At 40.4% G+C, this 22,930-nt stretch overlaps 1 protein-coding gene across 2 annotated transcripts in view; it reads left to right on the top strand.

Annotated features, from left to right (window-relative positions):
- Positions 1-22,930, top strand: part of DNM3 (dynamin 3) — a 499,914-nt gene that overhangs the window by 291,155 nt on the left and 185,829 nt on the right. For both annotated transcript variants that reach the window (XM_077277662.1, XM_077277661.1), the window contains exon 13: positions 18,338-18,446. In XM_077277662.1, coding sequence (XP_077133777.1) covers positions 18,338-18,446 — 109 coding nt within the window. The remainder of the gene's footprint in view (positions 1-18,337; positions 18,447-22,930) is intronic.

The raw sequence follows: 22,930 nt of genomic DNA, 5'->3' as shown, positions 1-22,930 counted from the left end.
ATCTTTTTTCCCTCCATACTCACTTCTGCCTTTGCCTGTCCTGCTATGCCCCTGCGCTCTTTGCTTGCAGTTCTCATATGGTTCTCGTATATTGTCATTTTCAGGCGTTTCCTGTTTGGTGAATAGCTTCCCCAATCATGTATACAAAAGTGCAGAACTACACTGCAGTATGTTACTGCGAACACATTGATAGACTAGTATGGATAGAGTAGGATATGTCTTCCGTATATATAGAGGTCAGTATTGGCAAACTTAACCTATTTTTTTTCAGAAGTGTTAATTATAACATAACTCAGATAATCCCTTGAAAACCACAGTTATTTTGGAACATGGGAGCAATTTTATGCTGTTTGCAGTAAATTAAGGAAAATCCAACCAATTTATGATCATTATTGATGTAGGTTTTGGAATAAAACATTTTTTTAGATAAATAAATAAACATATATAAAGCCATTTTCCCCCCTATATATCTTTATTAATCACAGTCAAAAACCATATAAATAACAGATCCACATAGGCTTGAGAAAGGTCCACATCTTGGACTCAGACATCACACATGGGCCAATAAACCACATTTATTTTTCTATTGGAGTGCTGCCTTCATTTTTCTAGATAATAGCATGAAGTTTGGTACATACCTGGGAGGATTTTTTGCACCCTTTGTTTTCTTTTGGTGCTGCTTTTTTTTTTCTTTTTCTACATCCACATAGACAATAGTTGTTTTTTTTAAAGGATTTGGCTACTACTTTTTTTATTGATGGCCAAGGGATAGGCCATCGATGTCCGATCCATTGGGGTGACACTCGGCACCCCCCAATTAGTTGTTACTGATGCCAGCAGTGGCAGGAAGTTCTCAGGTACTGGGAACACAGCAGCTCCATCAAAACCATAGTGGCCACGGCCTCGTACTACAGAACCACCTTCTATTCTGTATATAGTAATGACGGAGCTACTAAGTTCCGGCAGCATATGAGAACTTCCTGCCACCACTGGAATATATATTGATGACATATCCTAAGGATAGGCCATCAAAAAAAGTAGTGGCCAACCACTTTAACACCTACGTGACCAGGTGATTTTTCATTTTTTTCTTTTTTCTCCCCTTCTTCCAAGAGCCATAACATTTTTATTTTTCCATCCACATAGTCCTGAGCAGTCATGAGAGGGCTGTTTTTTTGCTGGACAAGTTGTACTTTGGAATGACACCATTCATTTTATCATGGGATGGACTGTAAAGCGGGAAAAAAATTGTTGTGTTGAAATTGCCAAAAAAGTGCAATTGCACAATTGTTTTTTGTGTTTTTATTTACCATGTTCACTATATGGTAAAACTGACCTGGCAGTATTATTCTCCGGGTCAGTTCAATTGTGCAGATACCAAACATGTATAGTTTATTTTTTTATTTATTTAACCCCTTAAGCCCCGAGGGTGGTTTGCACGTTAATGACCGGGCCGATTTTTACAATTCTGACCACTGTCCCTTTATGAGGTTATAACTCTGGAATGCTTCAACGGATCTTGGCGATTCTGACATTGGTTTCTCGTGACATTCAGTACTTCATCATAGTGGTAAAACTTCTTCGATATAACTTGCGTTTATTTGTGAAAAAATGGAAATTTGGCGAAAATTTTGAAAATTTCACAATTTTCCAACTTTGAATTTTTATGCCCTTAAATCACAGAGATATGTCACACAAAATACTTAATAGGTAACATTTCCCACATGCCTACTTTACATCAGCACCATTTTGGAACCAATTTTTTTTTTGTTAGGGAGTTATAAGGGTTAAAAGTTGACCAGCAATTTCTCATTTTTACACCACCATTTTTTTTAGGGACCACATCTCATTTGAAGTCATTTTGAGGAGTCTATATGATAGAAAATACCCAAGTGTGACACCATTCTAAAAACTGCACCCCTCAAGGTGCTCAAAACCACATTCAATAAGTTTATTAACCCTTCAGGTGTTTCACAGGAATTTTTGGAATGTTTAAATAAAAATGAACATTTAACTTTTTTTCACACAAAATTTATTTCAGCTCCAATTTGTTTTATTTTACCAAGGGTAACAGAAGAAAATGGACCCCAAAAGGTGTTGCACAATTTGTCCTGAGTATGCCGATACCCCATATGTGGGTGTAAACCACTGTTTGGGCGCATGCCAGAGCTCGGAAGGGAAGGAACGCCATTTGACTTTTCAATGCAAAATTGACTGGAATTGAGATGGATCGCCATGTTGCGTTTGGAGAGCCCCTGATGTGCCTAAACATTGAAACCCCCCACAATTGACACCATTTTGGAAAGTAGACCCCTTAAGGAACTTATCTAGATGTGTGGTGAGCACTTTGACCCAACAAGTGCTTCACAGAAGTTTATAATGCAGAGCCATAAAAATAAAAAATCATATTTTTTCACAAAAATGATCTTTTCGCCCCCAATTTTTTATTTTCCCAAGGGTAAGAGAAGAAATTGGACTCCAAAAGTTGTTGTACAATTTGTCCTGAGTACGCTGATACCCGATATGTGGGGGTAAACGACTGTTTGGGTGCATGGCAGAGCTCAGAAGGGAAGGAGCGCCGTTTGACTTTTCAATGCAAAATTGACTGGAATTGAGATGGGACACCATGTCGCATTTGGAGAGCCCCTGATGTGCCTAAACATTAAAACCCCCCACAAGTGACACCATTTTGGAAAGTAGACCCCCTAAGGAACTTATCTAGATGTCTTTTGAGAGCTTTGAACCCCCAAGTGTTTCACTACAGTTTATAACGCAGAGCCGTGAAAATAAAAATTCCTTTTTTTTTTTACAAAATAGATTTTTTAGCCCCTAGTTTTGTATTTTCACAAGGGTAACAGGATAAATTGGACCCCAAAAGTTGTTGCGCAATTTGTCCTGAGTACGCTGATACCCCATATGTGGGGGGGAACCACTGTTTGGGCGCATGGCAGAGCTCGGAAGGGAAGGAGCGCCATTTGGAATGCAGACTTAGATGGATTGGTCTGCAGGTGTCACGTTGCATTTGCAGAGCCCCTGATGTACCCAAACAGTAGAAACCCCCATAAGTGACCCCATGACCTCCCAAGGAACTTATCTAGATGTGTTGTGAGAACTTTGAACCCCCAAGTGTTTCACTACAGTTTACAACGCAGAGCCGTGAAAATAAAAAATATTTTTTTCCCACAAAAATGATTTTTAGCCCCCCAAATTTTTATTTTCCCAAGGGTAACAAGAGAACTTGGACCCCAAAAGTTGTTGTCCAATTTGTCCCAAGTACGCTGATACCCCATATGTTGGGGTAAACCCCTGTTTGGGCACACGGGAGAGCTCGGAAGGGAAGGAGCACTGTTTTACTTTTTCAACGCAGAATTGGCTGGAATTGAGATCGGACGCCATGTCGCGTTTGGAGAGCCCCTGATGTGCCTAAACAGTGGAAACTCCCCAATTCTAACTGAAACCCTAATCCAAACACACCCCTAACCCTAATCCCAATGTTAACCCTAACGACACCCTTAACCCTGACACACCCCTAACTCTAAACCCAACCCTAATCCCAACCGTAAATGTAATCCAAACCCTGACCCTAACTTTAGCCCCAACCCTAACTTTAGCCCCAACCCTAACTTTAGCCAAAACCCTAACCTTAACTTTAGCCCTAACCCTAACTTTAGCTCCAACCCTAGCCCCAAACCAAACCCTAGCCCTAACCCTAGCCCTAACCCTATCCTAGCCCTAACCTTATCCCTAGCCCTAACCCTAGCCCTAACCCTAGCCCTAGCCATAACCCTAGCCCTAACCCTAGCCCTAATCCTAATGGGAAAATGGAAATAAATACATTTTTTTAATTTTATTATTTTTCCATAACTAAGAGGGTGATGAAGGGGGGTTTGATTTACTTTTATAGTGTTTTTTATAGCGGATTTTTATGATTGCCAGCTGTCACACACTAAAAGACGCTTTTTATAGCAAAAAAGTTTTTGCGTCTCCACATTTTGAGACCTATAATTTTTCCATATTTTGGTCCACAGAGTCATGTGAGGTCTTTTTTGCGGGACTAGTTGTCATTTTTATTGGTAACATTTTCGGGCACTTGACATTTTTTGATCGCTTTTTATTCCGATTTTTGTGAGGCAGAATGACCAAAAACCAGCTATTCATGAATTTCTTTTGGGGGAGACGTTTATACCGTTCCACGTTTGGTAAAATTGATAAAGCAGTTTTATTCTTCGGGTCAGTACGATTAGAGCGATACCTCATTTATATTTTTTTTATGTTTTGGCGCTTTTATACGATAAAAACTATTTTATAGAAAAAATAATAATTTTAGCATCGCTTTATTCTGAAAACTATAATGTTTTTATTTTTTCACTGATGATGCTGTATGGCAGCTCGTTTTTTGCAGGACAAGATGACTTTTTCAGCGGTACCATGGTTATTTATATCCGTCATTTTGATCGTGTGTTATTCCACTTTTTGTTTGGTATGATAATAAAGCGTTGTTTTCTGGCTCGTTTTTTTTTTTTTTTTTTTTTTACGGTGTTCACTGAAGGGGTTAACTAGTGGGACAGTTTTATAGGTCGGGTCGTTACGGACGCGGCGATACTAAATATGTGTACTTTTATTGTTTTTTTTATTTAGATAAAGAAATGTATTTATGGGAATAATATTTGTTTTTTCTTTATTTAGGAATTTTTTTTTTTACACATGTGGAATTTTTTTTTTTTTTACTTTGTCCCAGGGGGGGACATCACAGATCGCTGATCTGACAGTTTGCACAGCACTCTGTCAGATCGGCGATCTGACTTACAGCGCTGCAGGCTTACCAGCGCCTGCTCTGAGCAGGCGCTTGGTAAGCCACCTCCCTGCAGGACCCGGATGCAGCCCCGCGGCCATTTTGGATCCGGGGACTGCAGGGAGAGGATCACATCGCGTTGCTCGGAGGGTCTCAGGGAAGCCCGCAGGGAGCCCCCTCCCTGCGCGATGCTTCCCTATACCGCCGGAACACTGCGATCATGTTTGATCGCAGTGTGCCAGGGTTAATGTGCCGGGGGCGGTCCGTGACCGCTCCTGGCACATAGTGCTGGATGTCAGCTGCGATAGTCAGCTGACACCCTGCCGCGATCGGCCGCGCTCACCCGTGAGCGCGGCTGATCGCATATGACGTACTATCCCGTCGGTGGGAATTAAGGCCCACCCCACCTCGACGGGATAGTACGTCATATGGGATTAAGGGCTTAAGTGGTAAAAAAAAATCAGAAATTTGTAAAACACATTTTTTTTGCTTGTGTCACCTATTTTCCGAGACCTGTAATCGGCTCAAATTTTTCTGGATATGGGGATCCCGTGATGGAAAATATTTTGCACCCTCAGATGATGTTTTTATTTTACAACTACCATTTATAGGTAGATACAATGTTTTGTTTGCCTCTTATTGCATTTTATTGCAGTGTTGCAGTGGTCAAAAAAGGTAACTCTTTTTCTCGTTGTGTCTTATACCAAGTGGATTAATTATTTTATATTTTCATAGATCAGACTTTTACGAATGCAGCAGCATCAAATATGTGTATATTTTTATTTATTTTATTTTTAATGAAGCAAAAGTGGGGTGATTTGAACGTTTGTGGTTTTTTTATTTTTTTGAAAAATATTTTTAACTTTTTATGTATTCAATAGTCCCCTTAGGGGACTTGAAGCTGCAATTATCTGATCACTTGTGCTATACATAACAAGGCATCTGCACTGCTAGGTATAGTGAAAATCACAATTTCCTGAGAATGCCAGCTACAGACTGGCATTTACAGGAGAATCATTTTAACAAGCACAAGGGGGTTCAACAGATTATCGGCTATCATAGAAACCCATCAACATCCCGTGATCACATAATGGGAGTGCTGATGGACTCGTGGAACAACGTGAGCCCCAGCCGGTACGTGTTAAATGCCACTGTCAGAGATTGACAGCAGCATTTAACAGGTTAACAGCCACTGGCAGAGCTCCACTCCACCAGTGGCTGTTAAAAGCCTATGGTGGCTGATTAAATCATAGTAACTATAGGAAAACTGACTGAACAGCAATCTAGTCTGAACTGGTGCATAACCAAAAAAGACTTACATAGCAAATAGATCAATGGCTGCACTCAATTTTACTGTACTAAAGCAAGGAAATGTGCGATACATGAAATGTGAATAGCGTAATGGCTTGTGAAATCTATGAAAAAACACATAAGATGCTTAGCACAAGATTTGGCCAAAAATTGTGAGCCCATCCACCAAACGTCAAGGTAATCTCAGATCGGATGGGTACCTGAGCTGACTGCCTAGTGTGAACACTTACCTATGGCTAATATCATGGTAAAGCCTGCATTTATAGGAAGGTCGGAACCAACTGTGTTTGGATGTAATTAAAATCACAGCATGGTGAAGAGCGGGGCGTTCAAGTCAGAAAAAATAGTACATAGTAAATGTAAATCAGCCATCATGAGGGGAAGATGTGGGCTCGGCATGCTAGTCCACATCAAAGGCAAGGACAAGAGATATGTCGTAACTGTACGTCATGTCGTGAATGAGTTCAGGGGGTTGTCACATGAACAAAGTTAATTTTAAAGTTGATTTTATTCAACACATCTTGGAATAATAATAAGTTCCACAATTGGATGTGTTTAAAAAAAAATGTTCCTGTGCTGAGATAATCTTATAAATGCGCCTACTGTGTAATGACTGTGTCTGACCGTGCAGGCACATGGTCTGATCATATCACAGCTCCTGGGCAGGGAGAAAGCAAAAGAGAATATACAGACAGGACAGCACGGGATCACAGTTGATTCTTTCTGTAAGGGCTTGTTTCCACATGCGAGAATCACGTCCGTGTCTCGCATGTAGAAACCAAGCTCTGGTGTCTGCACTCCGGAGCAGAGCGTGCGGCCGCATAGGAACACATGGAGCCGCACAGCTCCGCTCCTGAGTGCAGACACCAGAGCTTGGTTTCTACATGCGAGACACGGACGTGTGACTCGCATGTGGAAACAAGCCCTAAGATAAAACATTTCCCTGCCTGTTTTTAATAAATGTTTTACCTAAAAGAAATAATGATTTGCGATCCCCTGCTGTAATGTCTATATACATTTTTATTTCCTCCCCTGCCCAGGAGCTGTGGTATGATTAGACCATGTTCTTGTCCAGTCAGACACAGCCATTACACAGTACACCGCAGGGGCACATTTATAAGATTGTCTCAGCACAGGAACATTATGCATTAAACACATCCAATTGTGGAAATTATTATTATTCCAAGATCTATTGATTAAAATGAACTTTTTTTTTTCTTGGGACAACCTTTTTAACTTTTCTTTCCCTAGCTATACACTTATACATGTATATACACATATCAAGCCATATAATTCAACTAATGATCTCCCAATTATTTTTTTGCCATTCCTCTACAAATTCTATACATAATTTCCATTTTTTTAATATTTCAGTATTGTTTTTATAGAGATGCAGTAATTAATTTCCATGGTTATTACTTGATTTTCCTAGCATTTCCATTCTCTTCACGATTTCTTTGGGATAACCATTTGTACACTGGTGAATTAAAGTGATGCTTGACAGATTGTGAAACCTTAAGAATATTCTATATTCCAAAAAGTAGATAAATAGAATCAGATGAGTAAAAAATATTAGACTTTGCCATTTATTAAATGAGGAAAATGATCCAATGTTACATGTCTGTGAGTGGCAAAGTCTGTCAACCTATAGGATTAGCAGATAGTTTGAAGGTGACATTAGAGTCTGATGTATTTAATCAATGGGTTGACAATCAGGTGTGAGTGGTTGACATGTTTTTATTAGAAGTAAGGGAATCTATCAAAGTCTGATCTTCACAGTGCGACACCCACCAGGGCCTTTTCTCTCACTCCTCACCCACTCACTGCCTCCTCACAGACTCACTAACTCCACCTCCTCCTGTTTCCATGACAATTCCTCACTCCCAACTGTCACTTTCTCCACCAACACCCTCTACCTATTTCCCTCTCCAGCCTGAGATGGGGCTCTCCCTAAATAGGGTCCACTCAGATCCCCCTGGCCTGGAGTGGTGTGGTGTTGGATGCTAGTGTGTGGGTACTGGATAGTGCCCCCTCCTAACCTGAGAGTGTGGTACCACACCTCTGGCTAAGGTGCAATACCTCTGTGGTGACTGGACCCTCAGGGGCACCACAACAGCATATGTTTATTAAAGTGTTCCATGGCCTAAGAGCCTCAGAAGATGATTTGTTGATGCTCATGAGGTTGAAAAAGATTACAATGCCAGCTCTAAAGAGTTTGGACTCCACCAATCCACAGACAGATTGTGTAGAAATGTCTCAGGTGTGTCAGATGCAACAGTCACTCTACATCTGGCTGCAAAAGGTCTCTGCGTTTGGCATTGCAGGCACCACCTTAATCCTTCTGACTGTTGGACCCAGCGGCAACCTTCCTCCAACTCTAATTGACACACCTGGACCTTGGTGTTTATAAACTCCTGGCCTGCTTCAGGGAGTCGCCAATGATATTCACTTTTTCTCTCGTGAAGACTTGGAGCTGTAGCTGTCAGCTAACTTCCTCTCTGTTGCTCTTGGAGGACATTTGGTGTGGTCTCTCTGGAGTGTGCTCAAGCTAAATTCCTCTCTCCTTGTTTGTCTCCCTTGTTGTCTTTAGTTGACAGTGGGGACAAACCAGTACTCATCTCCTCTCTCGATATGCAGAGCCTAACTTTAGGGATATATAGGGCTTAGGTTTCCTGCTCAGCGATTGGTGTGGAACCAATTTAGGAATGGTAGGGTAGGCAGGGTGTTATAAGATCTGCCTAGGGGTCTCCACTCCCCCATTCCCTAGTGTTTCCTTCTCCTCATCCCTATGTATTGCACTTAGTCTTTCCAACACTGTGCGTGACAAGAAATTGAGAAAATTCAAGACCATTATTACCCTCACCAGAAGTGGTAGACCAATAAAGATCACTCATCACTCCAAGTGCAAGACTTATAATAGTCGGCAGGTTAACAATGTGACCCAAGTAACCCATAAGCAACTAACAACCTCATGTTAGATAATGTCAATGTTCATGAGTCCACCATAAAGACAACACTGAGAAACAAGGTTGTGCAAGACCGGATTGCAAAGAGAATCAAACTGCTCTCCAAAAAGAGCATTGTTGCCCATTTATCGTTTACTAAAGATTACCTGGACAAGCCAGAAGGCTGTGGGAACAATGTTTTATGGATGAGACCAAAATAGAGCTTTTTGGTTTAACTCTTTAATGACCACCAATGCAATTTAAAACTGACCTGTGATATAGGAGAATAGCATCCGCTACAGGCGACAATCCAGCAGCTGTACACTACAGCTGACAACTTGCTGCATCAGCCATTTAAAACCTTAAACTCTGCTGTGAATAGTGACTACATCATCTAGATTCTAGATGGTTAACAAAGTGTGGGGGCTCCTTCTATAATCCCATTGGCACCCTGAGTTCTTGATCTTGTGGTCCTGATGTTTGCGATGGCATTTCATGGCCAAATAAAATCCTTAAAGTCTTCCAGCTTTAGTGACCTGTTCAGAAGTTAGAAACATTTAGTTGGTGAAAATACATTTTTTCAATCCTGTCATGTCTTTTTGCATTAATTCCTGAAAAGCACATGACAGGTTATAACTTTTGGGGGATTCGATTCCAATATATAGGACCCCCAAACTAATTTAAAAACTGAACAGGTCCGTAAAAAAATAAGTTTTGTAAATTTCCTTGAAAAAAAAAAAAAAATTACTGCTACATTTTTAAACCTTTTAAAAGTTAAAAAAAAAAACATTTTACAAATGGTGCTGATGTAAAACAGACATGAGGGAAATGTTATCTACTATTGTTTTTGTGTGGTGTGGCTATCTGGATTAAAGGAACAATCATTCAAAGTTTAAAAATTGCTAATTTTTAATAAATTTCTGATACTTTTATAAATAAACACAAAACATATCAACCTAAGTTTACCATTATCATAAAGTATAATGTGTAACAAAAAACAGTATCCTAATCAATGGGAAATCTTGAAGCATTCCAGAGTTATTGCCACATAAAGTGACAATGGCCAGATTTCAAAAATTTGGTCTGGTCATTAATTAAATGAAAAGTGTTATGTTTGGATAAAGAAAAAGACTGCATAACGCATATGAGTATTTGGTGTTTTTGATGTTGAAGATTAGCTGCAGCATTTCTGCATCTATTAGCTAAGTTAGGTTACTTGCTTTTTATTCATTATGTATTTGAGTGCGTTTTTTACATGAGGTTTTTTTCTGTTTTTGACAAAGTGGTTTTTGTCTCTTTTTTGGTATGTCATGTTTCAAATAAAGAATGATGCTTTGTTTTTGATACTTCAAGATATTTGGCTTTCAAACAAGCACCGCAGATCAGTTTGTTCAGCATACAAAAGCATTTTGGGCATGATATTTCTATAAATCCAAACCATTATGCTGGAACTGTAAGACGTTGCATTTTTTGTGCAGCAAAAATAAGCAAAATGAAAAACTCATCAAAAGCTCATTGTGGGAATTTAGCCTTACAGCATAAGAACATCATACCATCCGTGAAACATAGTGATGATAGTATAATGGTTTAAACCTGTTTGCTGCCTATTGAATTGGACAGCTTGTCATTATTGATGGAAAAATGAATTATGAATTATACTAGAAAATTCTTAAGGAAAATATCAGGATATCTAAAAATTTCGGAAGGGTTCGCAAACTTTCGGGCATAACTTTAGATCCACATTTTTAAAACATTTTCTGGTTCCTCCCAGCATTGGTTTTGTTAGTTGATCACAAGTTTCTTTTTTAATAAAGTAAGCTGGTCATTGGATCTCAAAACAAATGGATTCCAATTATTACTTACAGTGGGATCATTGCTTGTGAAACTAGGGGTGGGGCTGATCTTGTCTTTGCAGGACAGGCAATATTCCAAGCCATGCTGATGCTGACAACACCCAGTGTGAAAAAAAAGGTTACAAAGTTCTAGACTTTTTCCAGAAGATCTTATTTGGTTGCTTATTTGTGATTTCAGAGCTTTTGAGTTTTGAATATGAAGAGGAACTGTAAGATACAGGAACTCAAATGCTATGTTTACAGTACATTCTGGGGCTAGTTATGCTATATGGATTTAAGGCCCATAAATAAAAATAGAAGACACTTGCCAAAGTCTGTCCAACTAAATAAATCATGACCTTATTAAAAGATAAAGTTACTTTTTGGATAGATGTTCCTAACAATTTTAGATCTGCTAATTTTAATTTTAATTCTTTAGAATGATGTGTATCCCAATGTGGCCAAACAGAATCAAGTATTTCAATTTCTTAATCCCCTCAAATTAAATTTCTCAAAGATTGGAGATAATTTTCTATTACAGATAGCATTCCCTAAAATCAAAGCGCCAGAATGGTTTTATTCTAAAATTCTGTATTTCTATAAGTAAAAGATGTTCTATCCTTTCCAAGATATTGACTTGATAACTGTTGGATTCTCAGAGAGTCATCGATTTGACATAATTTCCTTTTTGCTTTTGACATTATTTATGTGTTGCTTTACAGTAGTGCAGGCTTCCAGAAGTTGACTGGAATAAGTAAAATTATAGACTTTGAGGTCTTTGTCTGTGCTGGCCTACCATTCCCATGATGCATCAGCTGAGCATCACATAAGTAAAGGAAACCAGTGCCACCTCTATCTCCAAACAAGATGAGAGATTATAAGTAAAGCATAAGTGAGACTGAACTGCAATCTTCATTGTTTCTGCATGCTGTTAATTCCCAACCAAGGCCATTACCGCTAGTTACCAGCTAACCAGAGGTCTCCTCTTTACTCTTCTTGGGATTCCCAGATACAGTCATGTGGCCGTGGACATCCTCCTTAATTTGGGACCTCAGGTGCTCTTTAAGTTTCTATAGAACCTGTTTTTTTCCAGCTTTTTCTTCCTATTTCTGACCCAGCTTATAGCCTGACCTTGACCATTGTCTTTTTCCTACCCTGATCTTCTGCTTGGTCACCATTTTGATAAAACTGTGGCTAGTCTGGTTATGATTCTTGCATCGTGTCTTGGCCTCACTTCTCTGATTCCACCATCTTTCAGCTGCTGCTAATTTCAACTAGCAGCCCAGGTGAGATTTCTAGACAATACAGGGTGGGCTATTTATATGGGTACATGTTATGATCCTAGTGGCTGAGGATCACAAAACGGACTAGCTAAGTTTATGAACATAGACACGAGCTCTAGGGAGGTGGTAACTGAACTGACCGCAAACCTGATCCTAACCAACACACTAAAGGTAGCTGGTGAACGTGCCTAAAATCCTGGACGTCTCGACGCAGCCTGAGAAACTATCTACTCCTGGAGGGAAAGTAAGACCTTACTTGCCTCAAGATAAATCACCCCAAAGATATAGGAAGCCCCCAACAAATAATAACGGTGAGGTAAGGGGAAAACACAAACGTAGAAATGAAAACAGATTCAGCAAATGAGGCCCGCTAATACTAGATAGCAGAAGACAGATAGTGAACTGTGCGGTCAGTAAAAAACCCTATGCAAAATATCCACGCTGAGAATACAAGAACCCCCACACCAACTAACGGTGTGAGGGGAGAAACTCAGCCCCCTAGAGCTACCAGCAAGCAAGGAAATCACATATTAGCAAGCTGGACAAGAAAACAAAAATAAACCAAGAAACATATGACCACTGATGGTCAAAAAATGAATCAAGCAAAACTTAGCTTCTCTTGAAGAGACTGATAACGAAGGACTGCAGGAGAGCTCCAAAATAGCACTGAAGACATTGACAGCAGGCAACAACAGAGTCCAGGTGAACTAAATAGGAAACCAGCTAACAGATAACGAGACAGCTGATCAGCCTCAGACCTGCAGAATGACACAAAGAACCACCAGAGGGAGCCCAAAGACAGCACTACACAGTACCAGTTGTGACCACAAGAGGGAGCCCAAAAACAGAGTTCACAACAGGTACACCTGGGTGGGCCATTTATAAAGTTGGCTCCAAAATGGCCGACTACAAAATGGCCGCAATGGTCACCACCAATCTTCAAAAGTTTTCCCCCTCCCATATACTAATGTGCCACAAACAGGAAGTTTTTATCACCAACCATTCCTATTTTATTTAGGTGTATCCATATACATGGCCCACCCAGGTTTATTCATATACATGGCCCACCCTGTAGAGTGAAACAGGGTTTCCCACTCTTTATTTTAGCCCATGCTAAGTCTTTTGCAAACCTTTAGTATACTATTTTCAGGTAGGTTTTTTGTCACTGTATCACATAAATCTATCTACAGAACTTCTTCGAGAATTTACTTTGGTCGAACAGTTAGTTTATCACCATGAGCCGAGATTCTGAAATTAGTTAAGATTGCCAGGAGAAGAAGCTAGCCTGGTACCTATACATCTTCCCTCAGTGTTGAGAAAAAGTGATTTACCACAATATGAGGATAGGAAAAATTGTCCACATTGCTGTCTATACTCTATGCTCAATCATGGAAGTTTGCTCGCTTTCAAAAGAGAGAAAATTGTGCCCTAGGTGATAGCTTATCCCTTTTTTAGCCAATGTTCTTTTTGGATCTGCTGATGGAATAAATTTAGTACTGAAAGTCACCTATTTGAAACAAGAGCCAACTAAGTACCTGAAGTTTTCTTGAGTTTTTAGGAAGTCTAATGAGATGTAATAGTGTTTTTAAATAATAATTGAAATTGAGAACTTTAATCATCGATGGATCGCTGCACCTTGGGACTCATGAGTAGGCCTCTACTGGCTGTGCTTATGCTATAAGTCCTCACTAATTATTATAAGTAGAGTCTTAGTTATATTTTAAAAGAAAATAAGGTGATTTTAAATGAATCAAGGAAAAACCGAAGAATAACTGTAAGATCTTTTTCTTCATAGAAAGTACATGGGTTAATTCAGTGAATGAAGATCTGGTTTAGAGTGACACGCCAAAAAGGGGACACGCCTAGTTAGAAAATGTTAGTCATACACTGCAGCTAACTAGGAGCAGATGGATCGTTTCACAAATATAATTCCAGACACATAACGTCTTTACTTTTGCTGTCCCCAACTATTGCAAGCCCTCACATACTGAGAACTAAAGGCGCAGGGAGGACTTGTATGTAATGTGAGAGAGATAAAGAAAACATACAGGCTAACAATACATAAAATTAGGATGCCTCAAAGTAATTTTGGCTTTAAGTTTTCTAGTTGTTGCATGATCTTTCGATTGCCATTTAAAAGGAAGTCTATGTTTTAATCTCTTTCACTTTTAGTCAACTGAGTTTAGAAGGTTGTCTTGTGTCTATCTACAGGCTGGAGCTTCAATTATTGATCTGATTAACCCAATTCTAATGAGTACAATAGGTGACATGATTGACCAATTAGATGCTAAAAACACCCCCCTTGACTCCTAAGCTCCAAGTGGGCAAGGATTCCAATACATACAAATTGTGCTGAATCTTTCCCCACAAATCTATATAGTAATCAGCTCTGCCCTTCCTGATTGATAATCTTCTGCCTACCTCATTTCCAAGCTGACAGGATCCCATAAGAGGGGATGAATAATGATTAAAAATATTGGCTGCCTGAAATACCTATGCTTAAAAATTTCTGCCCTAAAAATCTAACTAAAAATGAAAGTGTCAAACAGCTGTTTAAACTAACGAGGAGCAAAATAAATTTATAAGCAAACTGTTTCTTCATTCCTAATTTTAATGGCTCACCTGGGAATGTGGATTCTCCATGCCATGAGCAACATGGACTGAAGGCACAGTGGAGCCAGACTTGCTGGATGGCTCATAGATGGCAAGGACCAGAACAGCATGGAATAAAGGATGGCATGGCAGACAAGCAAGCAAAGCCAGAACACCAGAAGACATAGAGTCAGCAATATAGATATTCATAAGAACTGTACATACAGAGTCAGTCCCGGAATTGCAGCTGTCAAATGGTTAATTGCAGAGTGGTATGCTGCCAGCAAACTGATGGTCAATGGCAGAGATGTGTACAAACACCAAAATGACAGTTAATCACAAGCAGTAGTGATGAGCATGCAAACTGGATATTTGCTAGCAGAAAAGATTACACACTGTTGCAGAATCATAATAATGTAAATTTCACCAGTGTTAGCAGAGAAGATTTTGTTATGCTTACAGCAAACAAATGATTAACTACAGGTCAGCAATGGTGAACAGGCAACTAAATAGTAGCTTGCAGAGACAATCACACACTCTTGTCGCAGTGTTTTAGTGTTAAAAGCACCAGTATAGTAGCGTTAGGGTACCGTTACACTAAACGACTTAACAACGATCACGACCAGCGATGCAATCGTTGGTAAGTCGTTGTGTGGTCGCTGGGGAGCTGTCACACAGACAGCTCTCTCCTGCAACCAATGATCAGGGGAACGACTTCGGCATCGTTGAAACAGTCTTCAACGATGCCAAAGTCCCCCTGCAGCACCCAGGTAACCAGGGTAAACATCAGGTTACTAAGCGCAGGGCCGCACTTAGTAACCCGATATTTACCCTGGTTACCATTGTAAAAGTAAAAAAAAAACACTACATACTCACCTTATGATGTCTGCCACGTCCCCCGGCGTCCACAGGGTTCCGTGCTGCTGCCGAGAGCTTCCTGCACTGACTGAATGTGTCAGCGCCGGCAGCAGCGGTGATGTCACCGCTGTGCTCTGCTTTACGGCCGGCCGGCGCTGACACATTCAGTGCAGGGAAGCCGCCGGCGGGGGACGTGACAGACATCAGAAGGTGAGTATGTAGTGTTTTTTTTTTACTTTTACAATGGTAACCAGGGTAAATATCGGGTTACTAAGCCCGGCCCTGCGCTTAGTAACCCGATATTTACCCTGGTTACAAGTGACCACATCGCTGGATCGGTGTCACACACACCGATCCAGCGATGACAGCGGGTGATCAGCGACGAAATAAAGTTCTGGACTTCTAGCTCCGACCAGCGATATCACAGCGGGATCCAGATCGCTGCTGCGTGTCAAACACAACGAGATCGCTATCCAGGACGCTGCAACGTCACGGATCGTCGTAGTTCTCGCTGCAAAGTCGCTTAGTGTGACGGTACCTTTAGTTATGCTTACAGCAAACAAATGGTATCTGCAGGTCTAAGCCAGGAAGTAAATACAGATAGGTGATAACAAGCAGGAACTTGCTGGAGAGATGATTAACCAGCTTAGAGAAATGAATGATGACGAGGCCAAACCAGGAAATACATGTGGTAACTAACTGAATACAAAGCTACTGAACACTCAAACAGCACATAGCTGTCTGAATCGGCCTTTAATGTTTTGGATTATAATGTCAAAGGAAGTTTGCCAGGTTATTTGAAAAACCCGGCGTGTATTACAACAAAGGGAAACCAAAACTTTCTATATCAAAAGTGAAATTCTACTAAAGTTAAAAAAGTATAAAACCATTATAGAGATTTACATTATAAAGAGTTGATCAACATTTTTAGGGTTTTGTCTATGCAAACTTCAGTTATGGTAAGCAGCATCTATAGATGCAGGGAACAAACACTTTCTTTTACTTTTTACAAATACAATATGGATACTTGAAAAAACCCACACACAAATATGATATATGTGCTTCATTTATCTTAGTATAGATCGTTATACCTACTACAACATTACCAGATGTAACCTTGTGTGGTCTTCATGAAAACTGCATCATCATAATCATCATCATTATCATCAAGATAATCATAATGGTTGTCAACCTGACATAGTTACCCCAGCATTCTTGGTTTAGCTGGAGGCGAAGCCCTCGCTTCCTGTAATCACAAGTTTTAACCTTGGGTTCTTTGTGAAATCCTTTGATTGAAGAACTGACTTCTTCACGTTGAACCTTGATTGCTTCAAATAATTATCACTTCCAACTCCTTATTTCCTCCTTAAATGACCATAATGAGTTAAACTTATATTAGATGAGATGTTGTGTTTTCAAAACAAGCTTACTACCCAAAATTAGATTTTAGTACTTAATTGCTTGCTTTTCTTAAACAGATACATAATTGAATATTTTTTTTATATTGTTTGATGTGCAAATTATTGAATTCCTAACGGACAAAGCAAAAGTGAGCAGCCCAAAAAGTGTGTATGGTCCACATGGCTTTTTCCAGATAGCACATTTTTGCATTCTTGAATGACTTTTGCCATTCTTTCTTCAGAAAACTTCATACAGCTCTGCATTAATTATTTATCCTGTAAGAATATGTCAGATGCCTTTTATACATATGAATGCACAAGGTACCAGTACTCAGAAGAAGTAGAGTTAAATTATCTCCACAGGGTTGCATCCTCAACATGTGCATGAATTTATAGAAATCTATTTCAGATCTACAGTTTCAGAAATTGTTGCAACTAGAGTTGGGAATATCGATTCACAGAACTCCAGTCCATTCACCAAATCAATAATTCTGTGGCCACTCGATGGGATGCTCAAGAATCTCATGCCTTCCGGATTCCCAATCGCGATTAGAGATTTTGATTAGCCAGGCTGTTTTAGATGCCATCTGTGTGTCATACCGCAATAATGATGTAATCCTGGATAATCAAAAGCCACGCTAGGAATCACGGGAGGTAATTGACTACCGATGTGGCCGACAGACTGGAGTCCCGTGAATCCATCCTCCTAACTCTAGTTGCAACTAATCTACCATGCATGGAAATAATCTGGGAAGAAAAAATATACCATTTATATAATTATTATTTTTTTAAGTTTGCTTGGACTTGGCTTTAATTCTTGAGAGGAGGATCTTGTTTCCTATGGCACTGCTATAACTAACTTTTTTTACAGAAAATGTCACTGTCTGTATCAATGAAGACGGCATTAAAGATCTCACTCGTTCAGATGTAGATTTTACCATCAGGAGCTAATTCTTATAGAAATATTTTTTTCTACATACGAATAATAGGATAACCCTTAAATGTGTTACAGGATGGATAAAATAATAGTTTTTCATACAGGAAAGATATATATCTTGGTACCGTGTTAGCCAGTAGATAGAAAAATATTTAGAATTGAGAGTCCTCAGTGGTTGATACCTTTTAATGGCTAACTGAAAAGATGTTTTTTCATATTCACTTTACTTTTACAACCACTTCTTGTGTCTTCCTTGGGTTCAGACTTCACTCTGCCTTTCTCTTTGGTATAATACATATTAAAATATATATCAGCAGTATAAAACCCATAATTGTCCCAGTGCACTGTCTAATTTTTAATTGATTATCTGAATTTTATGGCTTGTAGGAATGTTTACAAAGATTACAGATGCCTAGAACTTGCCTGTGACTCCCAGGAAGAAATGGATAGCTGGAAAGCATCTCTGCTCCGTGCTGGTGTCTATCAAGATAGGCTGGTAAATAATCTTTTTTTTAATGTGAAATTATTTTTGTGTTACATTCTGCCATCCCAAATTCTATCTACAGTAAGAATGAACAAAATATGAATAATTTTTGAACAATACATTTCTTTATGATACCCAGTGATTCTCCTCTCTGGCACCTAGAAAGCATGGGCCTCCTGTTTATTGACGAATATACGCACTTTAAGATATAATATTTTTACACTTTTTAAAGGTTTATATTTTACTAGATGGTGGCCCGATTCTAACGCATCGGGTATTTTAGAATATGTATGTATATAGCAGCCACATAGTATATAGCACAGGCCACGTAGTATATAGGAGCCATGTAGTATATAGCAGACAAGTACTACGTGGCCTGTGCTATATACTATGTGGCTGCTATATACATACTGTACATACATATTGTAGAATACCCGATGCGTTAATACAGGCCACACAGTATATAACAGTGGCCACGCAGTATATAACACAGCCCAAACAGTATATAACACTGCCCACATAGTATATAACACTGGCCACGTAATATATAACACAGCCCACGCAGTATATAACACAGCACACATAGTATCTAACACTGGCCAGGTAGTATATAGCAGCCACGCGGTATATAACACAGCCCACGTAGTATATAGCAATGTGGGCACCATATCCCTGTTAAAAAAAATAATTAAAATAAAAAATAGTTATATACTCACCCGCCAGGATCCAGCGAAGCTATGCCGATGCACGCGCGGCTGTCGCCATCTTCCGTGCCCAGGATGCATTGTGAAATTACCCAGATAACTTAACGGTCTCGCGAGACCGCTAAGTCTTCTGGGTAATTTCACAATGCATCTCTGAAAACGGAAGCTGGCGGCAGCCGCGCGCGCCTGGGCGGACTACGGAAGGTAAGAATAGCAGGCTTTTTGTTTTTTTAATATTCTTAACATGACATCTTTTACTATTGATGCTGCATAGGCAGCATCAATAGTAAAAAAGTTGGGGACACACAGGGTTAATAGCAGCATTAACGGAGTGTGTTATCCGCGATATAACGCGGTCCGTTAATGGTGGCATTAACCCTGTGTGAGCTCTGACTGGAGGGGAGTATGCGGGCGCCGGGCACTATCTGCAGGGGAGTAGGGAGGGACTAATTCTCGGCCAGACTGTGCCCATCGCTGATTGGTCGTGGCAGCCAGGACAGGCAGCTGGCGAGACCAATCAGCGACGCGGGATTTCCGTGATGGAAGTTGCCGACAGAAAGATGGAAGTACCCCTTAGACAATTATATAGTAGATTCTCTGCTTTTGTTCTGGTAAAATTGTCTTCTGTAACTAGAGATGGGCTGATTGATTCGCCTGACTCTGGTCTAGGTCAGTAGTCTATGGCCTTGTGACCAGAGGCTCACTAATCGCCTACCTTTAGGGATCCCCGGCGTGGCTTTTGATTAGCTAGGGCATTCACAATGTCATCTATGTATCACATCGTGAGGCCATGTGCACACGCTGCGGATTTTACTGCGGATCCGCAGAGTTTCCACAGCTGCGGGTCCGCAGCGGTTTCCCATGCATTTACAGTACCATGTAAACCTATGGGAAACGCAATCCGCAGTGCACATGCTGTGGAAAAAAATGCGCAGCTGTTTATTTTCCGCAGCATGTCAATTCTTTGTGCGGATTCCGCAGCGGTTTTACACCTGCTCCATAATAGAAAACCGCAGGTGCAAAACCGCAGTAGAAATCGCACAAAAACCGTGGTAAATCCGTGATAAATCCGCAGGAAAAATGCACTGTTTTTTGATGCGGATTTATCAAAAACTCACAAAACGTGATGTGTCAATGCCGAATTAACTATAGGGTTCTAAATTACCTCCGGAAATAGCAACCACTCATAAAATGTTCACCGGGATCTTCAATTCAAGCCTAAGACCACTGTGCACAATGACAAAATATCACCAGAATTGATAGAGCCATTAGAGCTCAATAAATCACACTGGATCTTAATAAGTTGAGTTCTATTCACACCTGTGCGCAATGACAAGTGCAACCGAAATTGAGGGAGCCATCAAAGCTTCATTGGTCACATTCACACTGGATCTTCACAGGCTGATTTCCATTCAAGACTGAGACCACTTAGCTCAATGACAAGATGTCATTAAAATTGATGGAGCAATGACAGATCCAGGGATCACACTGGTTCTTCATAGGTTGAATTTTATTCAAGCCTGAAACCACTGCATACAATGACCAATTCACCCTGAATTGATGATGCTGCTTAAAGGGAACCTGTCACCCCCAAAATCAATGGTGAGGTAAGCTCACCGTCATCAGGGGCTTATCTACAGCATTCTGTAATGCTGTAGATAAGCCGCCGATGTTACCTGAAAGAGGAGAAAAAGACATTAGATTATACTCACCCAGGGGCGGTCCCGCTCCGATGGGCGTCTCAGGCCCGGTACAGCGCCTCCCATCTTCATTCCATGACATACTCTTCTGTTCTTCACGCCGCAGCTCCGGCGCAGGCGTACTTTGTCTGCCCTGTTGAGGGCAGAGCAAAGTACTGCAGTGCGCAGGTGCCGGAAAGGTCAGAGAGGCCCGGAGCCTGCGCACTACAGTACTTTGCTCTGTCCTCAACAGGGCAGACAAAGTACGCCTGCGCCGGAGCCGCGGTGTGAAGACCAGAAGAGGACGTCATGCAATGAAGATAGGAGGTGCCGGAGCGGACCTGCGACGCCCATCGGACCGGACCGCAGCGGGACCGCCCCTGGGTGAATATAATATAACCTCTTTTTCTCCTCTTTCACGTAACATCGGGGGCTTATCTACAGCATTACAGAATGCTGTAGATAAGCCCCTGATGACGGTGGGCTTACCTCATCATCGAATTTGGGGGTGACAGGTTCACTTTAAGCTTCATAGGTCACATGCATACTGGATCTTCATGGGTTGACTTTCATTCAAGCTTGAAATCACTGTGCACAATGACAAAATGTCACCTTCAGATATTTTATATGGATCTGGTTTTGGTGACTCACATAAGTGGAAGGTATCTTAAAGAGTACCAATGTAGCTGGTCTTATCGTGTTTATATTTTCCTGAGAATTTTTACAGTATTGTTGCTTTACTATGTTAGACCCGACCAGCTTGGCTGCTTTGCGTGCAATAAAATGCACATCTGGAAACCAAAGTGAACGAGGACAAGGTGAATGTTGGGAGAATGCTCTTCCGCTTCTTTTTTAATGTTTTAGTTAACACTTTTCCTACGAGGTTGTCTAAATTGCTTTAGTGCCTTTACTTCTGCTTGCACTTCAGGACTTGTCTCAAACCTGACCCTGAAGTATTTTGCCTCCCAAGTTGCACTAAAATCTGTATTATTGCTTTCCTTTTTCCAAACAATATTTGTGTCGGAGTGCCAGAAGCAAATCCCAAGCACCGTCCTCTTCAGCCTTAGAACAGGATATCCATTTACCAGCAAGCTCAGCACTGGCTTTATGTATCTACAGAGTATCCAAATACAAGCCTGGCTCACAGCAATAACTGCAGCTTTGTGTCCAACCTTTCCAGACTGGATTTCTCTGAGGTGCACCCGTGTTTATTTTGGCTGTAGTCCACTTTACATGGGACATAGAGAAATTCATATAGGCAGCTATAAATGGATAGCTTACATGGTTCACATCTTTGTTTGCTTATTTCTAGTCTCTTGGTCCCCATGTACCCCCATGGTCTTTGATTTTTTTTTAAATATATAACCACATGTTCCCTTGAATCTTTACACCATTGCTGGTGCATTCCATATATCTTCAATTCACTCATCTCATTTTCTTATAGATGTAACTTTAAGGAAATTAAAAATATTTTATGTAGCCAAATCTCTCTGCACATACCAATTGAGCCTCCTGGAAGAGGTGTACATCACGAATATTTCCTTAGATATACACTATATGGACCAAAGTATTGGGACACCTACAACAAATTAAATTAATAAGGAGTTGGTTCACCGTTTGTAGCTAAAACAGTTTCTTCTCTTCTGGGAAAGTTTTCTATAAGATTTTTAAGTTTGTTAGTGGGGATTCTTAGCTGACTGTTCATCCAGAAGAGCATTTGTGTGGTCAGAAACTGATATTGGATGAGAGGACCAGGGTCACAATCTTCGTTCTGGTACATCCCAATGGTGTTCAATAGGGTTGAGATCAGGACACTGTGTGGGCTGGTCAAGTTCGTCCACACTAAACTTACCCAACCTTGCTTTTTGGACCTTGTTTTGTGCACTGGGATAGCAATATAAAGAAATGTCAAACATTGGTATGTCGGGGAGGGAGACTGGCCAATATAGAAAGTAGTTCAAAAAGGTTGTCAACTATGTAGTATATGTGATAGGCCACCCCTGACACATGTATCGGACTCAAATGTTGACTGATTGTTACAAAACTGTAACGGGGAGTAACAAGCCAAAAGACACAACCGTATAGTCCATAAGTACAAATCTTTATTGATCAT

The sequence above is a fragment of the Ranitomeya variabilis genome, chromosome 8 (genome assembly GCF_051348905.1).
Source record: "Ranitomeya variabilis isolate aRanVar5 chromosome 8, aRanVar5.hap1, whole genome shotgun sequence".
NCBI classification, from domain to species: domain Eukaryota; kingdom Metazoa; phylum Chordata; class Amphibia; order Anura; family Dendrobatidae; genus Ranitomeya; species Ranitomeya variabilis.
Note: the sequence above shows the minus strand (reverse complement) of the source record. Positions and strands in the feature narration are given on the sequence as shown.